Below are 26,818 nucleotides of genomic sequence, written 5' to 3'. Positions count from 1 at the left end.
TCATTTGCACAGCTAGTCACTAGTTTTCAGTTTGTGTTTCCCAGAACAAAATGATCATTAGTAAATAATAAAAGAATGTTCAGTTTTTGGTTGACTCGTAATGTGCTATTTACAGACATCACCGTTGATGTTCTGCCAAATCTGTACAGATGCCTTACTTGTTTAGTACAAATAAGTATGTAAAAGGTCTAAAATGGGCTGTTATCTTCCTAACCTGCATGTATGTTTACATATCCTAAAGAGATCTACAGTTTAAATTAAAAATACTTAAATACAAAATATACTGAAATGCTTTTTTGGAGGGCACTGTATGCGTTTTCAGGCTAATGATTGGATTGTCTGATTGAATGATGCGTTTTGTGTATTTCATGTAGTTGCATTATAATGCAGGAGGATAAACTGATGATTATGATGCTAAGCTGTTGGTATTGTGCGAACACTCAGTTAGACCTAAGACAAATGGGACCAAAAACTGTTAAACAATGAGCCAGAGGGGAGACGTGAAGCAGAAGCTCATGTTGGAGATGTGATATATTTGGAGATAACTAAAAGTATGGTACTGGAGAGTAGTGTTGTAGTATAGAGCTTTTTTCTTGCTAGGAACTTCAGCTGGGAAATGTTTTACCTTTTATATTATAAAAAGATTTTAAAAATAATTTATATACACATATATATATATATATATATATATATATATATATATATATATATATATATATATATATATATATATATATATACAGTGCTATCGTATTAGTCGTATCCAAGAAAAAGGTTTGTGTTTACATAATATATACTGCTAAAATATACAAAAGAAATATATCTACATATATATTTGTGTTATACACTACCTGTCAAAAGTCTTGGCGCCTATCCAAGTTTTAGGAACAACGTATAATAACTTGACTTTTGGTTGATCATTTTGAATAGTGGTTTAAATAAAAGGCAAAGACCTCTAGATTATGCTTGTTTTACCTAATTAAAATATGATCATGCCTTGATTTTTAATTATTTAATTAGGACAGTAAGGTCAGACTTTGTAAGACAAAAGTCTTGTCACTTAACAGAAATAATGTACAGTGTAGAATATCAAGTCATGGTGCAGTGGAAAAAGAATGAATATTGTGAATGACTCCCATGAGCTTGGAGGACTGCATCCATACATCACTGCAATGACTCAAATAACTGATTAATAAAGTCATCTGGAATGGCAAAGAAAGCATTCTTGCTGGACTTCCAAAGTTTATCAAGATTCTTTGGATTCATCTTCAATGTCTCCTCCTTCATGTTACCCCAGACATGGTCAATAATGTTCATGTCTGGTTGACTGGGCTGGCCAGTCTCAAACCCTGATTTTTCCTTCACCAAACTTGACTGATTTCTGTGTTATTATTTAAGTTATTATTTGTTGCTGGGATCAACGACAAGACTTTTGTCAGGTAGTGTAAATAAATATTTATTCATGAATATAAACAATGTTCATAAATAAATATTAATTTTGGATGCAATTAATTGTTTGACAACACTAATATATACATGCATGCATGATATACCACTGCATATATGGATTTACTGGGCTTCATTTTCCCCCATAAGTGCAAAGATGTGGTATAGGTGAACTGGATAAAGTAAAATGGCTGGAGTGTGTTTATGTGACTGGAAGAGTGTGTGGGTGTTTCCCTGCACTGGGGGTTGAACATTTTGTGCCATAGTAAGGGCAAATCCTGATTCTACTCTTTATCTCTATGCTTACGTCTTCCCCTTAGCCTTTGAAGCAGAGTGCGAAGGGGTAGGGATGAAATATTCGACGCACACGTCATCACAAACGCCCACATGAACTTCTTCGTCACTCATGATGTCATCTGCAGTGTGGTAGTCCTTCCAGAGAACACAAGCGCAGTGATGTTTAATAGATTACTCATGTGCAAAGTTGTTTTGTGCTGTAATTGGAAATTATCAAACGCTTTTATTTTTGAGCGAGATGCTAATGGTTTATCCAATTCAATGATTTATGCTAGGCTAAGTTAAAAATGCTCCCGCCAGACCTAGAGATCGGCTGAACGGATTTTAAAATGGTAAAACTCAGCTGTTAAACTGTGTTCATTTACGTTTGCATGTGGCATCAGAGGCTAATGAATAAAAATAACATACATTTTCAGCTTGAAACCAAATGAGCCTGTGGGTTTCCTTGCGTGCCTCTGTTATAAATGGTGGATCATGATGCAAAAAGCACAAAACCGTACACTGTATTTACAGAGTGCTCATATTCATGGATGTAACCACAATAAAACAACATTAATGTTAAACCAGATGTGCTGTAAAAAGCTAATTTTATGCTCCTAGACCTTGACAAAATGGCCTACTCAGAATTAATGGGATTATTGTGTAGCAGTTATTATAGGGCTAAGTTACAACAACAATGAAGCCAATTTTTCCCTTGCATTTTAAAAAAAGTTTCAAATTTAAACAACAAAGTTTTCTAGACGTTCCACCTTTACACACGTGAAAACTACCAAAACTGCTGTATTAGGGATGCCAGGCTAGTATTTTCACCATAACATTGTTAGTAAACAGTCCCTGTAGGGGAGTGACTAAGTACAGTTGATGTATATGTAGAAGATCCGTCTGCACTGTTTGGTAGTAATGTGAAGTAAATCCACACTTTGCCGATAAAGCATTGATTAATATTTGAGCAACAACAACACTCTACCATTGATGTGCATTTGTTTGCTCTTGCCTTTGATCTACACCTTGCTAAACATGTAATATCCATGTGCGTAACGTCATCGTTTTCAAAGGCTCTCGTTTTCTGGTGTTTACATGAACACGACAACTGCAGCGTTTTTAAAAACATACACTTTTATGCAATTTTAGTCACAAAAATGCTGTTGTTGTGTAAACAAACATACAAAAAAAATCATTTTTAAAAAATGTCTATGCCTACGCCTCGAATTAAAAGAGAATCACAACCTACCTCTTCATGAGAATGCTCAAATTAGATAGGTAGGGGGAAGAGCTACTGGGTAGAATTTGGATTGGGCCTAACTGGCGGTTCATTCCGGTGTAGCGACCCCTGATAAAAGTACAAGCCAAAAGAGAATGAGTGTGGGTTTATTAGGAATGGGTTTGAGTAAGTATGAGGGTTTACCCTATTCTGTAAAGTCTGAGAGCATTTCTTCCAAATTTTAAATAAGAATATTGTCATCTAGAGTCTTTTTTTTTCCAAATATCAGCTGGAATAACATTTTTTTTTTACATTTATTTTTTTATTGCACACACACTCGCTGGCCACTTTATTAGGTACACCTATCCAACTGCTCATTAACAGTCATTTCATTGTGTTTATTTATAAAGCGATTAGATATTAGATATAGATATTATAGTATATTAATATTTAAATATATAGTACACTCACTAGCCGCCTTATTAGGTACACCTGTCCAACTGCTCGTTAACGCAAATCTCTAATCAGCCTATCACATGGCAGCAAGTCGATGAAATTAAGCATGTAGACATGGTCAAGACAGCAGCAGAATGGGGAAGAAAGGTGATTCAAGTGACTTTGAATGTGGCATGGTTGTTGGTGCCAGACGGACTGGTCTGAGTATTTTAGAAACTGCTAATCAACTTGGATTTTCATGCACAACCATCACTAGGGTTTACAGAGAATGTGCTGAAAAAAGAAAATATCCAGGATTTGTTGTCAACAACATCAAACCAGAAACCAGCCTTGTATTAATACAAGTAGTTGTGCAAGGGTGTGGGGGATATCGTCTTGGAAAAATTTTGTCCCAATAGTACCAAATGAGCATCGTGTCAATTGGCACATCGTGATCATCTCAGACTGGTTTCCTGAAAATCACAATAAGTTCAATGTACTCAAATGACCTCCACAGTCACCAGATTAGAGTCCAATAGAGCCTCTCTATTGTTGGGATGTGGTGGAAAGGGAGATTCGCATCATGGATGTACAGCCAACAAATCTGCAGCAACTGCATGATGCTATCATGTCAATATGGACCAAAGTCTTTGAGGAATATTTCCAGTACCTTGTTGAATGTATGCCAATAAGGATTAGGGCAGTTCAATAGCCAAAAATGGTACTAGTAAGGTGTACCTAATAAAGTGGCCCATGAGTGTACATTCAGATGTCTGAAAACTGAAACTTTTTTTGTTATTTTATGCAAAACAAAGATTCTCTTAACAACATTTTTATTTTGCATTTAGAAGAAATGTCATCATAAATCGAAGTGGCCTCTTATTTTCTCTCTCTCTCTCTCTCCATATATATATATATATATATATATATATATATATATATATATATATATATATATATATATATATATATATATATATATATATATATATATATATATATATATATATATATATATATACCCACATACATATATACATTTTGTTCAGTAATGCACAGATTTTAATTAGCAACCCAGCCCACACACTCTGTGCCTCCACATACACGACAGACAGAACATAAGCTAAATTATAGACGACAAAGGTTATACGAAGAGTAATGAACTGATATGTGTGTATATATGATTAACAGCGGGCCTATAGATGATGTAGTCAATCTTAACACTGTGCTAAGCAACGTGCCATTTTTTTATATATTATGTAAAAATAATATTGCCTTACTGAGAAATATCAAGTGTTATGCTGCCATAGCTGTGAAACCAGCATGTTCATGTTTTAATGGAAACGTCTTAAGCTCTCATGATATGTGGTGTCTGAAATGCATTTTAGCTTGTGTCGTATGTTGCTGCTCCTCGCTATTCTCTCATGTAGCATTTACTTCTCAATCTGTCCTGAAATTCTTTAAAAAATAATGCACAGGGGGCCGAATGCCTGTCTGTACACGCAAAGCTGACAAATGCACATGATATGCATAGACATTTGAATCTTCTGTACATTTAGTCCTGTTATGTGGCTATATTTTCAGAGCAGTTTGGTGTCCTTTGTTTTTTCAACAATTGATGTGTCTGCCTTATGAATGCACACCGCTGAGCATTATAAAGAACTTGATTCAGGTTTGTTAAACCATTTATACGGTTTGCTAGTGGAATTGATTGAATTCGTCATACCTCAGAGGATTGTAATTTTCAGCGTTTGCTTTTTTTGTTCTGTTTTCTTCAATTGAATAAAGATAGCTTCTCTGCCCGGATGATGTATGATGGTTAATGTAATGTTTGGGCTGGAAATATATTGTGTTTTAGGTTGGCTTAATGTGTGCTTTGTGGACTTGATTTGTGCCGTGAAAATAGGTTACAGCTTTTTAATACTATACAAAACAATACAATACAATAATTATTTTAAAAGCACATTTAAAAACAACCAAATTTGACCAAAGTGTTGTATATGGGAGTACTAAAGACAGAGAAGAACGCAGAATATAGAAGAAACATTTAACAAATAAATGCAATAAAACAGTGATCATATTAAAAGTGAGAGAAAATAGATAGGTCTTTCAAACGGACCTAAACACAGAAATGGAGGGGGGACGTCTAGTGTGAATTAGTCGAGTGCTCCAGAGTTTAGGACCAGCAACTGCAAATGCTTGATCATCTTGTTTTTTAAGACGTGTTCTACGCACATTGAGTAAATTAGGATAATAAGATCTCAATGATTGAGAGGGTTTTTTTTTTAATTCCCAGGTTCTGCAGGTTGCAGAGTTAAAAATTTTGATTGCCAATCTGAAGCCAATTGTTTTGGTTCAGTTTGGAATTTTCCTAACCGGCGCAGAGCCTGGGGTACCAGAGTGAGTGCTCCAACTTGGCCTTCCCTGGTCCAATCGAGAAATGGTATACAGACAGATCAAATACAGGCAAATACAGTCTCAGAGAGTAGTCTAGCAGCCGTATTTTGTACCAGCTGCAGACGAGCGAGAGAAAACTGAGAAATACCGAAAGAGAGTTATAGTAATCGTATTATGAAGGCAGGAATCAATATTTTAAAAATTCTCAGAGATGAAAATGGCTTTAGACAGCTGACTGAAGTGGTAAAAGCAGGATTTCACGACAGTACTGATCTGTTTGTCAAATTTTGATTTTAATCAGATTTCTTGCACACTGGGAAAAATGTAGGGCCAAAGATCCCACGTTGACATTTAACAGAGAATTTTCTTTGTGCCCAAATAAAATGACTTCAGTTTTTTTTTTTCGTTTAAATAAAATATATATTTTTAAAAAAGCTTGAAAGAGGTTGTAAACCATTTACATCTTTTTGTTTTAGAGGAAAATGCATCTGAGTGTCATCTGCATGTGCTTTTCAAGCTTCGTTATTGTCAATGTCAGGGACAGACATGGTTAAAAATTAACCAAATAGCCATGTATTATAGATTGCTGTTAAGATGTTTTGACTACTGTGATATTGATTAGCAGAACACACACACATATATTATTTACACAAATGTACTGTATACACATACCACAGTTCAAACATTTTGGCTTGTTACTTAAAAAACAACCAACAAGGGTGTATTAAAGTTATCAAATGTGAAAAAAAAACATTTATAATGTTACAAAAAATCTGTTTAGAATTAGTATAAAATAATAATTATAAATAAATTATGTATTTTATTTTATGTATACACTTAATAATATTTTAAAAAGATACTTAAACAGTTTCGAACTTTCATCAACTAATCAAAAAGTGTAATTTTTTTGCAGTTTTTTTTAACTCTGATAATAATGACGCTGATAATAAAAATAATAATAATAATAATGATAATAATAATAATTAGAGGGTCTAAGCTGACAAGAAAATTAATGAATAATTGAATAATGAATAGGGATGTCCAGATTCGATCACATGATCAGAAATCGGGCCCAATCGCACAGTTTCTGATTTGATCGGAAACGACATTACCTCCAGATCAGGACTTGACTATATATATGTATCCATTAAGCAACAATACAGTAATCCTACGGTTCAATACATACCTCGGTTTTTTAACAACGTTTTGGTTCGGTTTTGATGGCTTAACAGGTTTTTATTTATTTATTTTTTGTTATTCTATGCATAGGCAATGGGAACAGTAAGAGATTATAAGGAAAAAAATTAAACCGATTTATTGCAATACTCTTTTATTTTACCTAAAAGACAAAAAAGCACAGTAGTAGCCTAGTGTATTGTGTAAAAAAAATTTACACTGAAATCTCACAGGTGCTGGTAGCCCATGTATAAACTGGGGAACACATAAATCCCTACTTTTTGAAAGTAAACATAGATGTGAAGTTAACAAACATAAATTGACCATTTCAAATAAACATATTTCTACTTAAGTAAACATAAATAAACCATCCTACACTGTAAAAAATATATAAAATCTGTAATTTTATGGTTTATTTTTGGCAGCTGGGGTGCTGAAAAAAAAAAATAAAATAAGGGCCATTAAAATACAGAAATTTACTGCAAAATAACAGAGGTTGAATTAAAGAAATTTACCAGAAATGTAAATTTAAGTAGATTTCTGTAATTTAATGTCCGTTATTTTACATTAAATTTCTGTAATTTAACGGCCGTTATTTTACTTTTTTTTCCGGCACTCCAGCTGCCAGAAATAAATCGTAATTTTTTTTTTTACAGTGTAATTATCTCGGTGCTGAAAAAAGTGCGAGACAGTAGTCTGTGACGCGGATCGAGTGCTTTTATAAGATGATAAACGCCTGCATCTCCAATCATCAAAAACGGCTGCAAATCTTTAACAATGAACACCCCACAGCCTCAGTTTTTTATGTGTGTCTTGAAACCAGCTGGGTATGTTTGCTGGAAGGATTCAGCGAGGGATTGTTGTTTTTTGGAGGACTTTATTACCTTCTCTGGTATCCTGCCTTCAGACAGTGATATTGCTGGGTGATGGCGCTGCAGATGTGAAGTCATGGTTATACGTGTAAAACAATGCTTGCACACAGTCATTTTTTGTTCACCGTTATTTCTTTCATTGGCAATATTCTAAACGGCAAAACCGAAATGCCCTTACACCACAGATTTAAAAGATGCTGGCTCTTCCTCGTACTGTTGACTCACTTCGCCGCTCGCCATGTTAAAGTGTGGAATGATGGTTAAGTGCCCTCTTTAGAGCATAGTGATTGAATATTTACTCGTGGGGAGAAGTTTCCTCATCTCAGCTCGTGAACTTACAGTCTCACACAAACAGTCAATTCGGAGAGATATAAAACGCACAAATTATTTAAATGTAAAACCAAAAAAAAACAATTCTTAAGTGCGTATTGAACTGTGTTTGTCGAACCAAACGATTCAATATTAAATTGAGAATTGTGGCATCCCTAGTATCCATATATATAAATTGTCATTATTTTTTAACACATTTACAGTTATGCCGTGGCACAAAGTTAGATCTTTTTCTTGACTTCTCACAAAAACAGCAACATGTGCGGCAGGACATCACTTTGTTGCAGAGACGCTATTGGTTAAATGCCAGCATAGTACACTCGCTTGAAGCGGAAAGTGCAGTATGTCTGCGGTCTAGAGGTATTATAAAGTTGATGATGAAAACATGGCCATCACTAACATTGTGAGATATGTAAACTTGGCAATGCAAGAGGTGGAAAGGAAAAGGCTTTATTTAACATAACAAAACTGATAAGACACCTCAAATGTTGAACCTCGATTTGAATAACCATCTTGCCACTATTTCACTGAGAAAGCTCTGCCAGCCCTTTATAAGAAGATTTCTGACAAACTACTTGTCCTGTAAAAGGTATGTATGTAACGCATGTTTCATTTACCACAGACATATAGAGTCTGTCCGTAGTTCCCACGTCTCTACTAAGCCTTATATATTATATAGTATTATAGAATTATCGGATCGGGTTTTGGTATTCGTAGATACCTGAATTCAAATGACTCAGACTTAAGGGCAAAAATCCTGATCGGGACATCACTAATAATAAAATCAAGCATCAAATTAGTGTTATAATTTATAAAGGATTATATGATCTCAAAGATTGCTGAAAATCCATTGAAATTCAACTTATTTAAATAATATTTCAGATTATTTGTGTTTTACTTTGCATCTGATCACATCTTAAAATCAGTTATCAGCAAAAAAAATCTTATCAGCAGTTGTATTTAACAGACTATAAATCATTATTGGTTTTCAAATTTAAACCTATTGGTTCCATATCTCCCCAAATTTCAATATCGGTGCATCATCCATCATATATACAGGCATTTTTTAAAAAAATCTGAATATCATGGTTATATAGTTCTTTACTTTTTATAATTTAATTTGAAAAAAAAAAGGAATGAGCTCAAGACTTATTTGGATGTGTGTTTAAATTTTTTTTAAATTTAATATTCAGTTTCTGAAAAAAGTGATTATTTTCTCAGGGATCAGTCAAAAATAGATTTAGAAAATGTTCAAGATCTCCAGAGTATCTGCAGTCATGAACTCAATATTAGGTTGTGGCACATTTTGCATGAATTACTGCCTCAATCTGTCGTGGATGTGATCGCACAGCTTAGGCTTTATTGAAGTCCAAGTTGCTTTGATAGCAGCCTTGGTCTCATCTCTTGTTTGGTTGCATGTGTATTATTATTTTACTCTCCACAGCAGATTCTTAATGGCGTTCGGGTCAGTGGAGTTGGCAGGCCAAGCAAGCACAATAAAATCACGGTCAGCAAGCCAGTCAGAAGTAGTTTTGACACTGTGGACAGGTGTGAAGTCCTGCTGCAAAAGAAATTGGTATCTCCAAAAAGCCTGTCAGCGGAAGAAAGAGTGTGTGAAATGCTATATAATCTCTTGGTAGACGCTGAATTGACTTTTGACTTGATAAAGCTCAATGAGCAACACCAGCAGACGCATGACCTCCAAAATCTTCACAGACTGAAAACTTAATACTGGCCTTAAAGCGTCATGTATTTTCTGGTGCTACAGTCCTTTTAGCAATGACCTTCTGCTGCTTTTTATGCATGTGGAGGGTGTGGATGATTGTTTTCTAGACAACCGTCAAGTCAGTATCTTTCTTGTAATGGTGGTTACAAATAAGAAAGCTCAAAATTGAATATTTTGTTTAAAGATTTTCCTGTGATAACCATCAGAATTAAAATGAAAAACACTCTCGAAATCTTTCAATATGAGTGCAGTGAATCTAAAAAATGAGAAAGTTCGATTATTTTGAATTATTAAAAAAAGAACTTGTCCATGATATTTAGATTTGAGCACATACAGATTACCAATAACGCTTCATTTTTATTTTATTCCCCTCTTTTTTGTTTTCATACTGCTTTTGGATTGCATTTAGATTACTTTTGCGCAAATTACATCTGATAACAGACTAAATAAATTCCTTTAACAAGAGCCTTAACAGCTTCTTTTTAAAGTGCAATCAGATAAAACTTCAAAACACCAACACTACTGCACTTTGCTGTTAGTGTTTGCCAATAGTAACACTAAATAAAAATCACATCATGTGGTTTTGAAACATTTACTTAAAATGAAGTCAATTTAGAATACAGCAACATTGCGAAGGACAACATTAAAACCCATGACATTCACAGCAACATCGTTAAAAAATATTAAAATAAGGCAGAATGCATCTCCTTTTTACATCCATTTTGTTTTGCAGATTTCACTCACCTCTTTTTACCAAAATAAAATGTGAAGAATTACTAACATATACAAGTGGCAGGTTTATAAATGAAGAGAGTTAAAAATTGAAGTTAAAAAGAGATTAAAAAAAATAGAAAATTGTTACTGAATCATTAAATAATAAATTGTAAGCAACTTATTTCTTGTGTTAGAAATATAGTCAGTACAATTTAAGTTTTTTTGTTTATTTCTCAAGTTTATTTGTATAGAGCATTTTACAATGACTATCATTTCGAAACAGCTTTACAAAAGGTGCAGGTTATTTTGTTAGAAAAGTCCAAATTAGAAAAGTTATGGAGTTGTGTACAGGGTGGGCAGTATATGTACAGTTGAAGTCAGAATTATTAGCCCCCCTGAATTATTAGACCACTTGTTTATTTTTCCCTTAATTTCTGTTTAACAAAGAGAAGATTTTTCACATTTCTAAACATAATAGTTGTAATAAGTTATTTCTAATAATTGATTTATTTTATCTTTGCCGTGATGACAATAAATAATATTTGAAAAGATACTTTTCAAGACACTTCTATACAGCTAGAAGTGACATTTAAAGGCTTAACTAGGTTAATTAGGCAGATTAGGGTAATTATGCAAGTTATTGTATAATGATGGTTTGTTCTGTAGACTATCGAGAAAAAGTATAGCTTAAAGGGGCTAATCATTTTGTCCCTACAATGGTGTATAAACAATTAAAGCTTCTTTTATTTTAGCCAAAATACAACAAATAAGACTTTCTCCAAAAGAAAAAATATTATCAGACATACTGTGAAAATTTCCTTGCTCTGTTAAACATCATTTAGAAAATATTTTTAAAAGAAGAAAACAATTCAAAGGGGGCTAATAATTCTGGCTTCAACTGTACATGGTTAACTTGCAGTTGTACAGTTTATAGTTTCCTTTCCAAAAAGGTGATGTGTATAATACATTTTCAATCAAGTGTATTTTGTATTGCTTATTGTGTTATCCTCAAAGTCTGGAGGATTGGCATCAATATGAGAAATGGTAACCATGTAATCTATAAAAAAAGTAGCTGTACTCTGATTATTGGTATTAAAAAGTCATTCTAAGTATTCGATTTTTGTAAGTTGATTACGTAATCGTAATCTTTTGTAATCACTGTAATAAAAATGCTCTATATAATAATATGCACTCACCGGCCACTTTATTAGGTGTACCTTACTAGTTCCAGGTTGAACCCCCTTTTGCCTTCAGATCTGCCTTAATCCTTCATGGCAAAGATTCAGCAAAATAATGGAAATATTCCTCAGAGATTTTGGTATATATTGACATGACAACATCACACAGTTGTTGAAGATTTGTCGGCTGATCATCCATGATGCAAATCTTCTGTTCCACCACATTCCAAAGGTGCTCCATTGGATTGAGATCTGGTGACTGTGGAGGCCATTTGAGTACAACGAACTCGTTGTCATGTTCAAGAAACTAGTCTAAGATGATTCGCGCTTTCTGACATGGCGCGTTGTCTTGCTAGTAGTCAACAGAAGATGGGTACATTGTGGTCATAAAGGAATGGACATGGTCAGCAACAATACACAGGTAGACTGTGAAATTGACACAGTGCTCAATAGGTACGACTGGACACAAAGTGTGCCAAGAAAATATTCACTACACAATTACACCACCAATCCCAGTAGATCTGCAGTTTCTGAAATTCTCCGACCAGCCCATCTGGCACCAACAACCATGCCACATTCAAAGTCACTTAAATCACCTTTCTTCCTCATTCTGATGCTTGGTTTGAACTGCAGCAGTTCGTCTTGATTATGTCTACATGTTCAAATGCACTGATTTGCTGCCATGTGATTGGGTGATTAGAAATTCGCGTTAACAAGCAGTTGGACAGGTGTACCTAATAAAGTGGCCGGTGAGTGTACTGTATACTGTTGTATAATACTATACAATAATATCTATATCTAATATCTATAATATCTAATCACTAAAATAAACAATACTATTACTCAGCCACGCTGTTAAAAGACATGATTCATTCATCATAAGCGTCGTCTTACTTAGGCATAATAATCTCCAGTTCACAGCACAACAGGAAGTTGTCTTCAGTCTCATCTCTCAGGGTTGGAATGGAAAACAAGAACAAACTGTATCCTACAACGCAAGGGGTCCATTAGTGTGATGTTAGAGGGAAGCGTACGACAGACTAGCTTAACTACATCACTGACAGCCATGCTGCGGAGAAGGCCTGATGCATTACGAAGGCCGGGTCAACACCACCGCAGTCTTAATGTACTGGGAAGAGCAGGCGTCCAGCGAGCAGCAGATAGAAACGCTCCGGTCTCTGCTAAGTGGATCCAGCATCAGCAGGACCCCGGCGGATGGCCAAAGCAGATCAGGCAATTTGGCGAGTGGTGCGCACTTAGCAACTCTGCATGAGGCTGATTGAATCTGTGTAGCCCACTCGCACAGTCCGCTTTGCAGGACATTGTAAGTAATTGCCCATAAGCCTCTGCTCCCCTGCGCTGGATCTTCAAGCCAATTAGGCCTATCAGAGCCACCCACCCTGACCGTTTAATGCCTGCGCTTGCTTGTTGACCTTTAGCAGTGCGTGCTTTGAACGGGAGGTCTGAAGGAGTTGGCGTTTTCATGGCATCTCAAGGGTTGTCAAATGAGGGATCGTGATTCTTGATCTTACGCTGCAAACAGTTCAGGGTTCAATTATTGCTTGTCCGTGCAATCTAGACTGTACTCAATGGTTTCAAAATAATAACACAGATAGGTCAGGTTAATAGCGAGCAAGTTGAGAGGTCTTAAAAATGCGAATATGTTTAGCACAGATTTTCCCTATTAGTTTTCCTATGTAAAAAGTCAGATGAGTAGTAAACCTACTACAGAGCTATTAAAATGGGGGTGAGGGAGTACTTTGCTTCCTCGCAAATGAAAGTACAGCAGATTTTTTTTATATATGTTGTGAAAATAATTATAATATTATTAATAATATTCCGCTGTGGCGACCCCAGATTAATAAAGGGACTAAGTCAAAAAGAAAAAGAATGAATGAATGAAAAAGGTTATAAAATGCAGATTACAAAATGCATGCTCTAATCAGCAGTCTATTTTGTTACAAGATTACTGGTTTTGAAACTTAATTTTAACTTAATCTAAATACTTTAGAATACTTTGAATACTTGAATAACGTGCATTTACAATGTACAAATATTAATAACCAACAAGTCTGTTTGAAAGCTCATAGCAGGGGTTCCCACTGGTAATGGAAATTGTGGAATTGAATGCAATTTTAAAAGGTCTGTTCCAGACATTGAAAGTCAGAGTTTTTTTTTTCTTTTTTGTCAAAGTCATGAAATATCAGGAACTTTTTTGATTGTTTGACACTTTAAATTTTAGTCTCCATTTAAAAGAAATTAATTTTGAAAAAATGGAAACTAAAATTTCAAGTGTCAAACAATAAGAAATCCCTGATATTTCATGACTTTGACAAAAAAAGGTTTTTTAATCACACTTTTTTGCTGTGGTTAGGCTCACCTCCATCACAGCAATCTCTTAAATCATTTGCAGTCACCAGACTTACATGCCAGGTAATGTAAATGTTAGCAGCTTTGGCTTCAAATGACCATTTCAAATATTAGGTGTTTAAAAGGTTAGATGACAAAAATATTTAAACCTTAAGTTTGTAAACCTATTACAGAGCTATCAGAAATGGGAGAGAGAGCACTTCGCAGCCACGCAAAAAGTAAGTAGCTCTGATTATTCTTTTAATCTGAAGAAAACTACAAATTGTTTTTCTCAAAGTTGTTATTAAAGTTCTGCTAATTCATTTTCATAAGCTAAAACAATTTTAAAATTATGTAAAACACAACAACGGTCTGTTTGACCATAATGTAAATTCAGCTTTTTAGTCAGTGAAAGTGAAGGAATTTTATATTTGGCATCGAGTGGCAACCCTGTCTTGATGTAAATCTTGATGCTTTCCTGAGGACTGTATTTTCCTGAATACAGTAGACAATTAATTTTGTTTTTAAACTATGATTGACCCAATTAATGTATGGCTATTTAGAAGATTAGCAGAGTCCTGACCTGGATTAGGCTTTATTCCCGCGCAGTGACATAAATATTATAATACAATGTATTGTTGGAGAAACTAGATAGTCACCTAAACACTGAACAGCATTGTTCAAATCTAGATAGTCAAAATTTGGACTGATACAGAAAATCATTTTGAAAGCCAATAGTTTAAATCTCTATATGAGTTTTGCTTAAAAGTTCCTTGTTTAAAAAGAGATATTATTGTGTAATACACATTCAATTATTTACTCAACTGTCACTTGTTCCAAACCTGTTTGAGTTCCCCTTTTCTCTTTAAGACAAAATAAGTTATTTTCAAAGATGTTGTGTAACCATTGACTATCTATTCATTTATTATATGGAAGTCAATGGTTACAGGTTTCAAACATTTTTCAAAATATCTTCTTTTGTGTTCAACAGAAAAAGGCACCCTAAATATGCAAGCATTCGAGAGAGGGTACAAAGTGAGTGAAAAGGAGATTTGGAGAAAGTGGAAGTAGGGCTAGCCTGAGGCAATCCAATCTGACCACACAGGTTAAAAACCCTTTATAAAAATAAACTCAAGATGATGGAAGTCAATGTATGAATGTGTGGAACAAACTCAGCCTTCTCCACACCATTACCACACAAAGAAGAAAAAGGCAAATTTGGGCAAGGAAGCAGTTAATAGCAGCAAAATGGATCTGATTGGTTAGTGGTGCTTGAGACTAATAAGGGAAGGTGTGGTCTCTTGTTGAGGAGTGCAGTCCAAGGCCACAATCTTCCCAACAGTGAGTAAAGTTTCACTATTAGTTAAACAACCCTTAAAGAACAGGACCATGTGGAGGATAAAGTAAGCTTATGCTAAACAACAACACAAAATGATACCTTTACTCAGTGTTTTTGACTAAGATAATTAATTTAGCTGCTCAGACTGTTGGAGAGATTAGCTTAAACTAGCAATGTCCAGTTTAAAAGGACAGTTCACCCAAAGTGAAGATTTACTCGCCCTCAAGTGATTCCAAAACCTTTATTAGATCTTTATTCTGTTAAACACTTAATAATATATTTGACTTCCATAGTAAGAAAAACAAACACCATGGAAGTCAGTGGTCACATGTTTTCAGATTTCTTGAAAATAGATTGTTTTCTGTTCAACTGAGGAAAGAAACTTTGGAGTTGGAAAAAGTAAAGGATGGGTAAACAGAGACAAAATGTTCAGTTTTGGGTGAACTATCTCTTTAAAACAGTTCCTTTTATGCTACATTTAGCTATTTTTCAACAGAAAATTGGCGTAAAGTATAGCCTAAAGTCATGTTTCCTGGAAAACTAAGAAGGATATGCTTAAAACAAGAACAAATCTGCCTGTGAGGTCAAAAAAAAGAAAAAAAAAACTTTGGTTCATTTTCGAATTTAGCCTTTCTTTTCTTTTCTGACTGGCATGCTTTTTAAGTACAACTATAAACTCTTGATACTTTTTTTAACAGGGCTCAGTTGCCTTTAATATAAATAGATCACAAGTAATCAGGTAATCACATCTATAGTCGTTTCTACCAGGGACAAAAATAGAGAAATACTGAGTAAGAAACTGATTTATTGCAGAGCTAAACGATGGTAAAGCTATGGTTTCAAGCCTTTGTATTCACACATATCCATCATTTTTCCTAAGTGTTGATAAAAACTGACTGGACATTATGTTAAAACTGCAGGCATTGTACATTCTGTTGTGTTGTTTTAGATTTATATAAGAGATCCCACATAGAAACTTCTAGTCTTCAACTGAGGCTCATGCTGTTTTTTATTAATACTGCAAGTAATGCTGTGAAAAACTATTTGTCTTCTGTGAAAAAATAAATAAAAAAATATCTCCTCCTCTTTCTCTCTCTACCTACGTTTTCTGCCAGGAGACAGAGCTGGAGTTCGTGGGCAGAGACTCCTCTGGACCTGAAAGGAAAGACTGCAGACAGCGAACGATTCCAGGTCTGGGAGAAAAATGTTGTAGAGGCTCTCAAAGGGAAAGTGAGCAACGTGGACGAAAGGGAAATCAGAGAGCGCGCGCCATCTATCGGTGAATGTCGGTCAGTTACAGAATGACGCATTTATTTCTTTTCTTTTTAGTCCCTTTATTAATCTGGGGTCGCCTAAGCGGAATGAACCGCCAACTCCAGCATATGTTTTACGCAGCGGAAGCCCTTCCAGCCACAACCCATGACTAAGAAACGACGCATTTAAATGTCTAAATCGATTCATTTGAAACTTGAAATTGTTTTCTTACTTTATTCATGTGAGATAATTACCAAATAATGAAATTCCTTAAATATGTAATAACACAAATAATTTTATATTATGAATTATAAATTTACGAATTTATAGACTCGATTTCTGCAGGTTTTACCAAGACAAATTTAAGATTTTTTTAAGAACTTTTTAAGACCTTGAAGAATGAGAATTTAGACTTGCATCGGACTAAACGCTAAAGATTTTTAAATGGCCAAGCAGAAAAATATGTACTTTGCCCATTAAACAATTAATTCTAGTTAGTTTGTTAGTTTATTATTAATTTGTTAATTAGTTTTTATAATTAATTAGTTATTTTATATTTCCTATATTTAAAATAATAATATGTCAAAACAAGCAGACCCTTGCTGTATCTCTTTAATATCTAAAACAGGCTGTTATAATATTAGTTATGAATCTTGTTTGGCTAAAATATTTATTGAGATGTATTGTTGGGGATTGGGTGTGTGTGTTAGATCGATTTGGTAGCTTTTCATTTGTTCATTTTCCTTCAGCTTAGTCCATGATTTATCAGGGGTTCTCACAGCGGATTGAACCGCCAACTACTCTGGCATATGTTTTACGCAGGGGATGCCCTTCCAACTGCAACCCAGTACTAGGAAAGGTATAAACTAAGAAAAATTGAGACCTGCTGAAAACGATTTAAGACCTACAAGATAATATTTCAGTTTTTAAGGCCTAAAACTGTGTTTTTGAAAGTTAAGACATTTTAAAAACTTCTTAAGACTATGCAAATACCCTGATAGACAATTAGTTCAAATAAAATGTACAAATTGATTGTTTATGTAATCAATGATGCATGTAAAGCATTCATTCATTTCTTTTATTTATATATTTTAGATTGCTCTACTTCACACCCTCTATGTAGCAAGAGTCGACACACAACATAGAGTGATGTTTCTTGTGAATACTCAAATCTTCAGGCTTCAAACACTTTTAAATGTGTGTGTGTGTGTGTGTGTGTGTGTGTGTGTTTGTGTGTGTGTGTGTGTGTGTGTGTGTGTGTGTGTGTGTGTGTGTGTGTGTGTGTGTGTGTATACAATATTTAATAAATATGATAATAAATTGTATTAACTATTCAACATTAACTTTAATAAATCTAAGTAAAATACTTAAATGAATTAAGTGTATTTATTTAATCAATATTATTTAAATCTTTATTACTAAAAATTTCCAGTCAGATGATCCACATATGTAAGGTACAAATGCAAGTACAACACTGTTTATTTATTTTGATTTTTACTTTATTTGAATTTATCTGAGTAACATATTTTTCCTCTTCCATTTCACATACATTTCACATTCATTTATACCACAGCATACATTTCCATACAGTTTCTCGGGTCTTCCAGGTGATACAAGATTTACCAGAAAACCTTCATTAAGTATAAAAAATGTTTAAAACCATCTATCATAAAACAACAATCCAATCTTTCACTTGTTACTCCATTAAATTCTTGCTCATCTCTAAAAAAAAGTGTAGTACAAGATACAGGCTTTGTGCATTTCCCTATAATCCAGTAACATTGCTTTTATTGTAATGCCAAGTATACCTAAAACAACAGACATACTAGTAACTATTAGAAAACAAACTGATCCCAATAAAGTGATTCAAAAGTGTTTGGTCTTTTTTAAAAAATAAACTTTCCACCTACTTAACCACTTCTACTGCTTCTCCACACAATAAAAACATCTTTCTGAAAACTAGAACTTTAAGAAAAATAGATTTTAATACCCCAAAATTTTTATTAGGTATAGCCAAGGTTACAGGATGTTACATGACCTTTGCCCTCTGCTCTGTATGGCCAAACATCAGACAGGCACCACTAGTGCATAGTTTCTGCACCTGCCTTCATAAAGACCACATAAAGCACTTAGAGGTGAAAAGACACTAACATGATGAACCGAACACACTCTCAGGTGAAAAAATACAGACACTGGACCAGTTAAAGTCAGATTTAACCAGATAAAAAAATCACATTTATGATTTTTAGGGGAAATTAGGTGTATGTTTTACAAGACAATACTTAAAAATGGATTCAATGTGTTACTTGCAGTTTCTTTGTTTTTGCCAAATCAAAACTGTTTTATTTTGATGTTCCTGATTTGATTATCTTGCATTGAACAAGAACTAATTTGCAAATCGGGATGCTAAAGTCCAGTGCTGCCTCACACTGAGGTTTAAATACTAGTTGGTAAGTTTCACCTTGAGTGTTAACCAGCAGTGACTTGATGTTTACATGCTGATATTATTGATTGCTCCCTGTTTACTTCTTTCGTCACCCTCAAGTGGCGTCCCCTGCTGGTCAGACTCAGGTTGGTTGTGACAGCTCTCATTCGGCCGGAGGGGCGGGACGTCACTGTCAGGTCTCCTTGATGTGGTTGTCCTGCTCCTTCAGGCCCTGTCAGGGTCAGGAGGCCGGAAGAGGCTCATCACAGTGTCAGAGACCTGCCACGCGCCCGTTGCCCTCTCCGCCAAAGAGCTGTCGTCAGTGTCAGCATCAGCTGGCCACAGGGGAATCTGCCCCCTGCTGTCAGCTGTACTGCACTTTTCACCTGCTGTGCTTTGCTCAAGGCCGTTTCATCATTGGTGTTTCAACAGCCACCTGACCAAAGTCAACCTGGGATAGGACCTGCTGGTCCACATCAACCTGCTGTTGGCCTCGGTGGTGGTGATGGTGGTGGTGGGGATGATGGTGGCCATGTCTGTGCCTTTCCGCCTCTCCTTGATGCTCGTGATGACCCTGTTCATGATGACCATGATCTTGACGAGGTTCTTCTTCCACCGGTTTATTCACTTCTTCTGTGGCTTTCTTGCACTCTTCAAGTTGCGCTGAACTCTGTAATAACAAGGCAAAAATTGCACGTTGAAAGTATAGCATGCACTTTCAAAATGTTTTTATGTTGTCAGTGCCTTTTTGTTATTTAAAAAATATTAATAAATACTTTTTTAACGTTTTCTAAGTGCTGTGACACACCAGAGTGGGTTTCACAGCAGGTAGAACTCATAAAACTAATAACTAGACCTGGTTCCTTAAGAACTAACTTTCCTGAGACCATTTTTTCTAGTTGCATTCTCACCACCAGCTGTAGAAACACTGGGAACAGCTGTGGCAGTAAGATGTTAGACAGTTTAGGACTTTGGGTCTAGTTGGAGGTTTCGGGTCCAGGCACCAGCAGGGATTGTAACCAGATCTCTCTTCCACCCTCAATGTATGTAGAATGGAGCAAATATAAGGCTGAAAAGAGGCTGGGGAGTCACTTCAGTTCAGTCAGAGGCTGAAGCCAGATGCTGTTTGGCATGGGAGCAGGGAGAGTGAGGGAACACGTTGACCATCATTTGGTGATGGGGGAATGAGAAATTCTCCAGTGCCGCCACACTGCGAGTGGGGATCTTTAAGCCACAGGCAACTGTGAAATTTATTTCCCTCACTCTTCCATCTCTTTTCTCTCACCTCAACATATATTTTCTGTAATGTTTATAGTGTGCATTTATATTCTACAAGTACTCCTTCATTCAACTTTTTATATAACTATACATGTAAATGTTTGCATTTCTTTTATTAAGTTTGTTCTGTGTTTAAAATAATTGACACAGTACTGTTGTTGTGGCATGGCGACATCGTGTGGTCAACATCTTAACGTGACATTATGGGCTCTATGCACGGCGGCGCGTGACGCATTTCCGGTAAAATTTAAGACCCCGAGCCTACTTCCGCCGATCGTACACAGTGCTACAACAGGAGCGCTACTGATAAAAACGAGAAATGTTTTGGACAGTTGTCTTAATGTTTTATGCCATTATAGCCCACTTATATATGTTTATGTCAGCTACATAAATATGACATCTAAACGTTTAAAAGTGTCATTTCAAAGACGTGAGAACAGTACTTGTAGATACCACTGCTGTGTTCAGCAATGCACAGCGTCAAAAATTAAACTCTTACCTTAGTTTCCAAAAGACAAAGTCGTGCAGAAGAGGTGGGTTGTTGATATTAAACGTGAGAATTTTACAGAAACAGAAAAAAACAAGAGTGTAGCTGACAATTTCAGTCTAGAAAACTGATCGAGGCTCGAGTGCCAACCGGATGCAGACATTTAAAGAAAGGAGCTTTTATGGCAAATAATAGTTTATTTTCATTGCCTTTGAAGTAAAAAAAATGAACATTAATATACATAAACATTTCTTAAGCTACTTTCTAAGTGCAATTTTTAAATTCAGAATAAAGACCTTTATTTTATTCACTGTACATATAAAATATAATTCACTGTATGTAATTTGAAATAAAAATTGTCAAAAAAATGTAACATTTTGAAAAAAATATTTTATTCAGATGAACAGAAAAAATGACATTGAATCAGTTGTTTTCTTGAATCAGGTGCTTCTTCTGTAACTTGTGCATAGAGAGGTATTTGGGCTGATGTGTATTAAATAAATAAATAAACACCCATCTGTTTCATGGAACTTAACACATAATTGATCCATTCCAAACAATTGTTCATGTGACAACACACATTACACATTTCAGAGTAATGGGCTGTCTGGAAAAGCAAAGCAACCAAATGTTTGCATATCCCACTCTCAGCCACACAAGAGCAGGAGCTATTAACTAGCAGACGATGGCATGGATCTTCTGACGGATGTCCGCTCCAGGATGAAGTAACACATATAATTTTCTAGCTCTGAATCTCATAATGTTACCTAGAAAACAGAAACAAGAATATTAATAGGTTTTTAAAGAGTCATTAAAGGCAGTTCACTCAAAACTGAAAATTCTATTTCCTCATCCTTCACTTGTTCCAAACCTGTTTGAGTTTCTTTCTGATGTTTAACACAAACAAAAATACTTTGAAGAAAGCTGGAAACTTGCAACCACTGATATTCATAGTAGTTCTTTTTCATACTATGGAAGTCAATGGTTACAGGTTTTCAGCTTTCTTCAAAATATCTTCTTTTTAAAGGCATCTGCAGCAATATCATCAGATTAAACTACACAGTAAATAATTAATTTAAATTATTTAAAAGTATCTCCCTTTAGTCACACTTTAAAATAAGGTTTCATTAATTAATGTATTTGCTCACTATTAAAATAACTATTTAATATTTAATAGTTAGCATTGTTAAACTAATTTACTAATGAATAAAAATCCAAAGTCATGCTTGTTAACATTAGCTATTACATTGTGAGTTAACAAGCACAATGAATAAGCATTTGTTCATTAATGTAAAAAACTAATAAATATTGCAATTGACAAATTGTTGATGTGAAATTAACTAATGACACCTTATTGTTTTGGGTCACCCTCCCATTTAATTACAGTGTTATCGACTAAATAGAAAGCATGCTATCTACACTGTTACACTGCGTCTGTCATCTCCACTGTTTCAGCAATAAATCTCAGCATTGACACAGTGCTATTTGTCTGTTGTGGATGGAACGGCATTGTATTATTTTATTCCTAATATATCTTGCTCAATAATCATGCTTACAAGCTAAGACAGCATCTGTGTTTCTGTGATTATCCGAACTGAACAGTGGTGGTCACTTTAGAACAGTAAAAGTATGAATGGGACAGAATTTCACATGTATGCTGTCCTACTCTCAGCTGGTGAGGAGGCTCTCACTGAGATCTTATTCCTGCCCTGTTTTTACCTGACACTTTGAGACAGAATTACATACACATATGATTATTTTTACTTACGTGATAAAGCTGCAGATGGACGGATCGTAAGAGTATTAACGCTAAAGTTAGCCTTCAGGCTAGCTGAACTTACCTTCATAATTGCACAGGTAGGAAGATGCATACAACTTGAAACCTTTCTCAAGCTTTGCTCTGCGGTGTTGTAGAGCACATCCGGACAATCATTTGCACATCGTTGACCATAATTTACTCGCAAACAGCGAGTAAATATTGACGACTCTGCCATAATACTATTTACCTCCGCTTAACATCACCCAGACCGGAAGCTGGACCGCGGCCTTAGACAAAACGCGGAAGTAATGCGTGCATATAGCCCATTGACTGGAACTCTACCTCATTTCAAACGCGCCACTTCCTTACCGCCTTCTTTTCCTTATATGGTGTTGAGCGCACTCAATTATCTGCGCATGCGCAAACCAGAAGACGTTCTCGTGTGCATAATTCACAAATAATTTTATTATACCTTTATACGGTCTTGACACCTACTTAATAGCGAGTACCATTCAAGTGAGTAAATGAAAGTAATTGCATTATTATTTCATATAGTTTCTACAAAACAGCTTAATTTTTTTAGTTTTTGTCAAAACACTGCAATATCCCTTTTTGTAAAGTTAAAATGTTTTGATTTTCATTTTTATGCACCACAGTAATTAAAAACATATAATATATATATATATATATATATATATATATATATATATATATATATATATATATATATATATATATATATATATATATATATATATATATATATAAACCGCTAACGTGGAGCATCACAAAACCAAACTTTAGCTTTTTTCTAATCACTTTAGGTGATGGTTACCTCCAGGCTGCACTCTCCGCAAATGCGATCACAGTATGTATGTTTTATAGCCTCCTCCACATGTGGGTGGATCAGGATGGTGTAGGGAAGTGACAGATGGTAAGTGAGTCGGCCACACCTGGTTGACAAAGATATTTAGTGACATATTGATAAAGTTATACATTCATGTTAAGTGAATTCATCTGGATAAGCCAAACCTGTCATAGACCAAAATGTCATCCTTCTCAGCATTCACAGCCTGCCAGGCGTCCGGCTGGCTGAGGTCTTGGGCGTAGAGGGTGATGTTCAACAGCCTTTCTTGAAGCAGATGGTGCAGCCGCTGGGACCTTTCCTCACGGTTGTTTACCACCATGTAGGCTATATTTGGATAACCCTGGTTCTCCAGCTTCAGGAGCAAGTCATTAAGCCTTGAAGAAGAACATTCATCAAGCGAGATTAGATCAATACGCCTTGTGTAAACGCTACAGAGTGTTTAAGAATGAAGGGTTTGGGACTCATTAAAGATTGAGTTTCAATATAATTGTCTGCACTGACTTTGATGCTTGCTCCAGACAGAACAATCAGCTGGCCTGGAGGTAAGCCACCACTGTCACTTGTCCAAGAGCGTTCTTCATGGGCTCCACATCCCCAACCTTCCACTCGGGAGGAAGTTTACAGCGGGCTCCTTCTGTTTCGCTCTCTGCACTGCAGCCCACCAGCAGGCAGAGAGCCAAGGTAAGGCTGAGTGCCTTCCACATGACTCCAAACAACAGACCCACTAACCTAAACACAAAAGATCAACTGTTTAGACATCAAAAAACAACATAATTTTTTTTCCAGAGCAGACACCTGAAGTGTAATATTTTTATTGATAATAATATCATGTAATGTAACATAAATTTGTTAAATCTGTTAAATTAACTTAATCGATTTGTGCTGAGACAAGGTGAATTGTGTGGAACCCAGCAGATAATATTATATTTCCCAAGTGATGTTTAATGGAGTAGGAAACTTCACAATATAGGCTATCCAATAATTTTTTTTATTCTGGAAAAAGTCGTATTTAGAAATTTTAAACAAATATTAAAGTCAAAATTATTAGCCTCCTTAAGTTTTATTTTAATAAGATACGTTTAACTTTTTTTTTTTCAGAAAAAAAACTGTTGTTTAGTAACTTGCGATGCCTAATTAATGTATTGTACCGAGTAACCTACTAACATTAAGCCTTTAAATTGCACTTTAAGCTGAATACTGGTATCTTATAGTACAACTAGTTAAATAGTATATACTGTCTTTATGACAAAGATAAATTAAATTAGTTATTAGAAGTTCAACTATTATGCTTAAATATGGTTTGAAATAATTTTCTCTTTGTTAAAAAGCACTTAAAAAATATTTCAAAAAGAATAACATTTTCACACATAATATTTATTTTTTATTTTAATAACATTTGTATTTCAGATATATAATAACTTATTTTCCCAGTAATAGGTTGCAGCTGAAAGGGCATCCGCTGCGTAAAAAATATGCTGGATAAGTTGGCGGTTCATTCCACTGTGGCGACCCCAGATTAATAAAGAGACTAAGCCGAAAAGAAAATTAATAATAACTTACATAATGATAAAAAAGATATGCAGCAGTGCGCTCTAATCGTTTGTTTATCTAATCGTATCCATTCTATATTGGCCATATAAAATTCATGTACATAAATACCTGTAATTATGGTAATTAACCCAAATTTACTTATCAAAATCGTAAAAAGCCAGATTGGGTCAAGATCCATAGTCCACCCAGGTAATATAAATTTGCAACATGAGTTATCAAAGCCAGACTGGTGCACAGATAATGCATTCAAACCTACGTAATTACCAAACAATATTAAATTATATTATAGATAATGCACACCCACACAACAGCATCTGAACATAAAACTATAAAAAAAATAAAAATAAAAAAGCTGACAAGAAAAATGAAAAACTTTAGATTGGGAGCAAAAATGTACTAATAACTAAATGTTCTGCAGTTAAAACATACGACTTCATTACTGCAATGGCATTAAATAAATAGTTGTTGTAGTAATTAAGGGATCTATGATCATGCAAAAAGAGGCCATTAATAAGAGCATTATTTAAAACAATCAGCAAATATACTAGTAATATGCTATATTAATTAATGTGTTTTCCTAATGTTTTACCAATGTGTCGTAGCTGTAAAGTACACTTACTTGTTTTCCTTGAGGGTCTTCAGCAGCGAAACTTTCTGAGCTAGTTCTTGACAAAAACAACCCTCCTCTCACACGGCTCCTCCTATTTATACTCCTCTTGTTTTTCCTGACTAAAAGCGGGGCAAAGGTCCCTCTGTCCTTGTTTCGAAAACTTTAATATCTCACGTACTCGCCACAGAAGTTACACGCATCAGCAGTATATCAGTAACCTCCGTAATGTGTTTTAAATGGAAAAAGTTAAAGCTTTGAGCTGAAAAAAAAGCAGAAAGTTTAAGTGGATTAGTGGATTAGTTATGTATCCCTGCCAAAGTCTGTTTGGATTTTATTTAACCTAAATTAAATTTTCTACATTTTTAATTTATTTATCTGTGTCTTATGTATGGAAAAGTAATAATTAGCAGCAAAATAGTTTTGTTTCTACCAAAAAGTCTCCAGGCAGCAAACTGTTAAATCTCACTGCATTCCAAACTTCTGTTTCCCTAGAGAACTGAAAAGGGGGGGTTGAGTGCAACATTGAAAAGAAATGACAAGCAATTAAGTATGAAAGCACTGTGTACGTGTTTATTAAAGCATTAACTCTTAACTAATCATTGATTACTGTGCATGTATTTGCATGCTCCTCTTAACATCCTTTATTTTTTGTTTGTGCAGCAGTGCACAGCTGTTTCAGAGTCAGCACTTTTTTCCTGCTGAGATCAAACTTTGAAGCTTCCTGTCTCTGCTGAACTTTCATAAACACCATGTTTTTACATTACTGTAAGACGGAACAATGATAGATAAAACATACTGGCCTTGGACACAGTGTTAAAAACTTACATAAACATTCAAAAAACATCACATTGTCTGTAGACCCAAATTGTCCTTGTATCTGAGTTGTTTTCTGATTTATCAATTAGTTAATTTACATAATCAAGTCTCATGACCTGGAGGACGTTTTGACCTCCTAGAGATGTACTTTAGATACAGTTAACACGCATTACTGATTACTGCAAGCTAATGGTTAACTCTAAAGTATTATGAAATCACTCAATAAAATAAAATAAACCCTAAAACTTCATGTCCTTAAAAACAATATACTAGGCTCACCAGCCACTTTATTAAGTACACCTTGCTAGTA

At 35.0% G+C, this 26,818-nt stretch overlaps 1 protein-coding gene and 1 long non-coding RNA gene across 2 annotated transcripts; both read right to left on the bottom strand.

The window, feature by feature from the left end:
* Positions 1-18,175: 18,175 nt before the first annotated feature.
* On the bottom strand, positions 18,176-25,764 carry selenop (selenoprotein P). Its single transcript, NM_178297.4, is given in 5 exon segments — positions 18,176-19,809; positions 23,499-23,616; positions 23,696-23,905; positions 24,033-24,260; positions 25,702-25,764. Coding segments are annotated over 4 exon segments (1,104 nt in total). The 5' UTR covers positions 24,236-24,260; positions 25,702-25,764; the 3' UTR covers positions 18,176-19,236.
* Positions 21,277-22,930, bottom strand: LOC103911520 (uncharacterized). The gene is made up of 2 exons (XR_662397.5): positions 22,746-22,930; positions 21,277-21,671 (listed from the first exon to the last, which is right to left on the bottom strand). It is a non-coding gene; the product is annotated as an uncharacterized lncRNA (long non-coding RNA).
* Positions 25,765-26,818: the final 1,054 nt, after the last annotated feature.

Source organism: Danio rerio, chromosome 8 (genome assembly GCF_049306965.1).
Source record: "Danio rerio strain Tuebingen ecotype United States chromosome 8, GRCz12tu, whole genome shotgun sequence".
NCBI classification, from domain to species: domain Eukaryota; kingdom Metazoa; phylum Chordata; class Actinopteri; order Cypriniformes; family Danionidae; genus Danio; species Danio rerio.
This window is presented reverse-complemented; position numbering and strand designations above follow the sequence as displayed.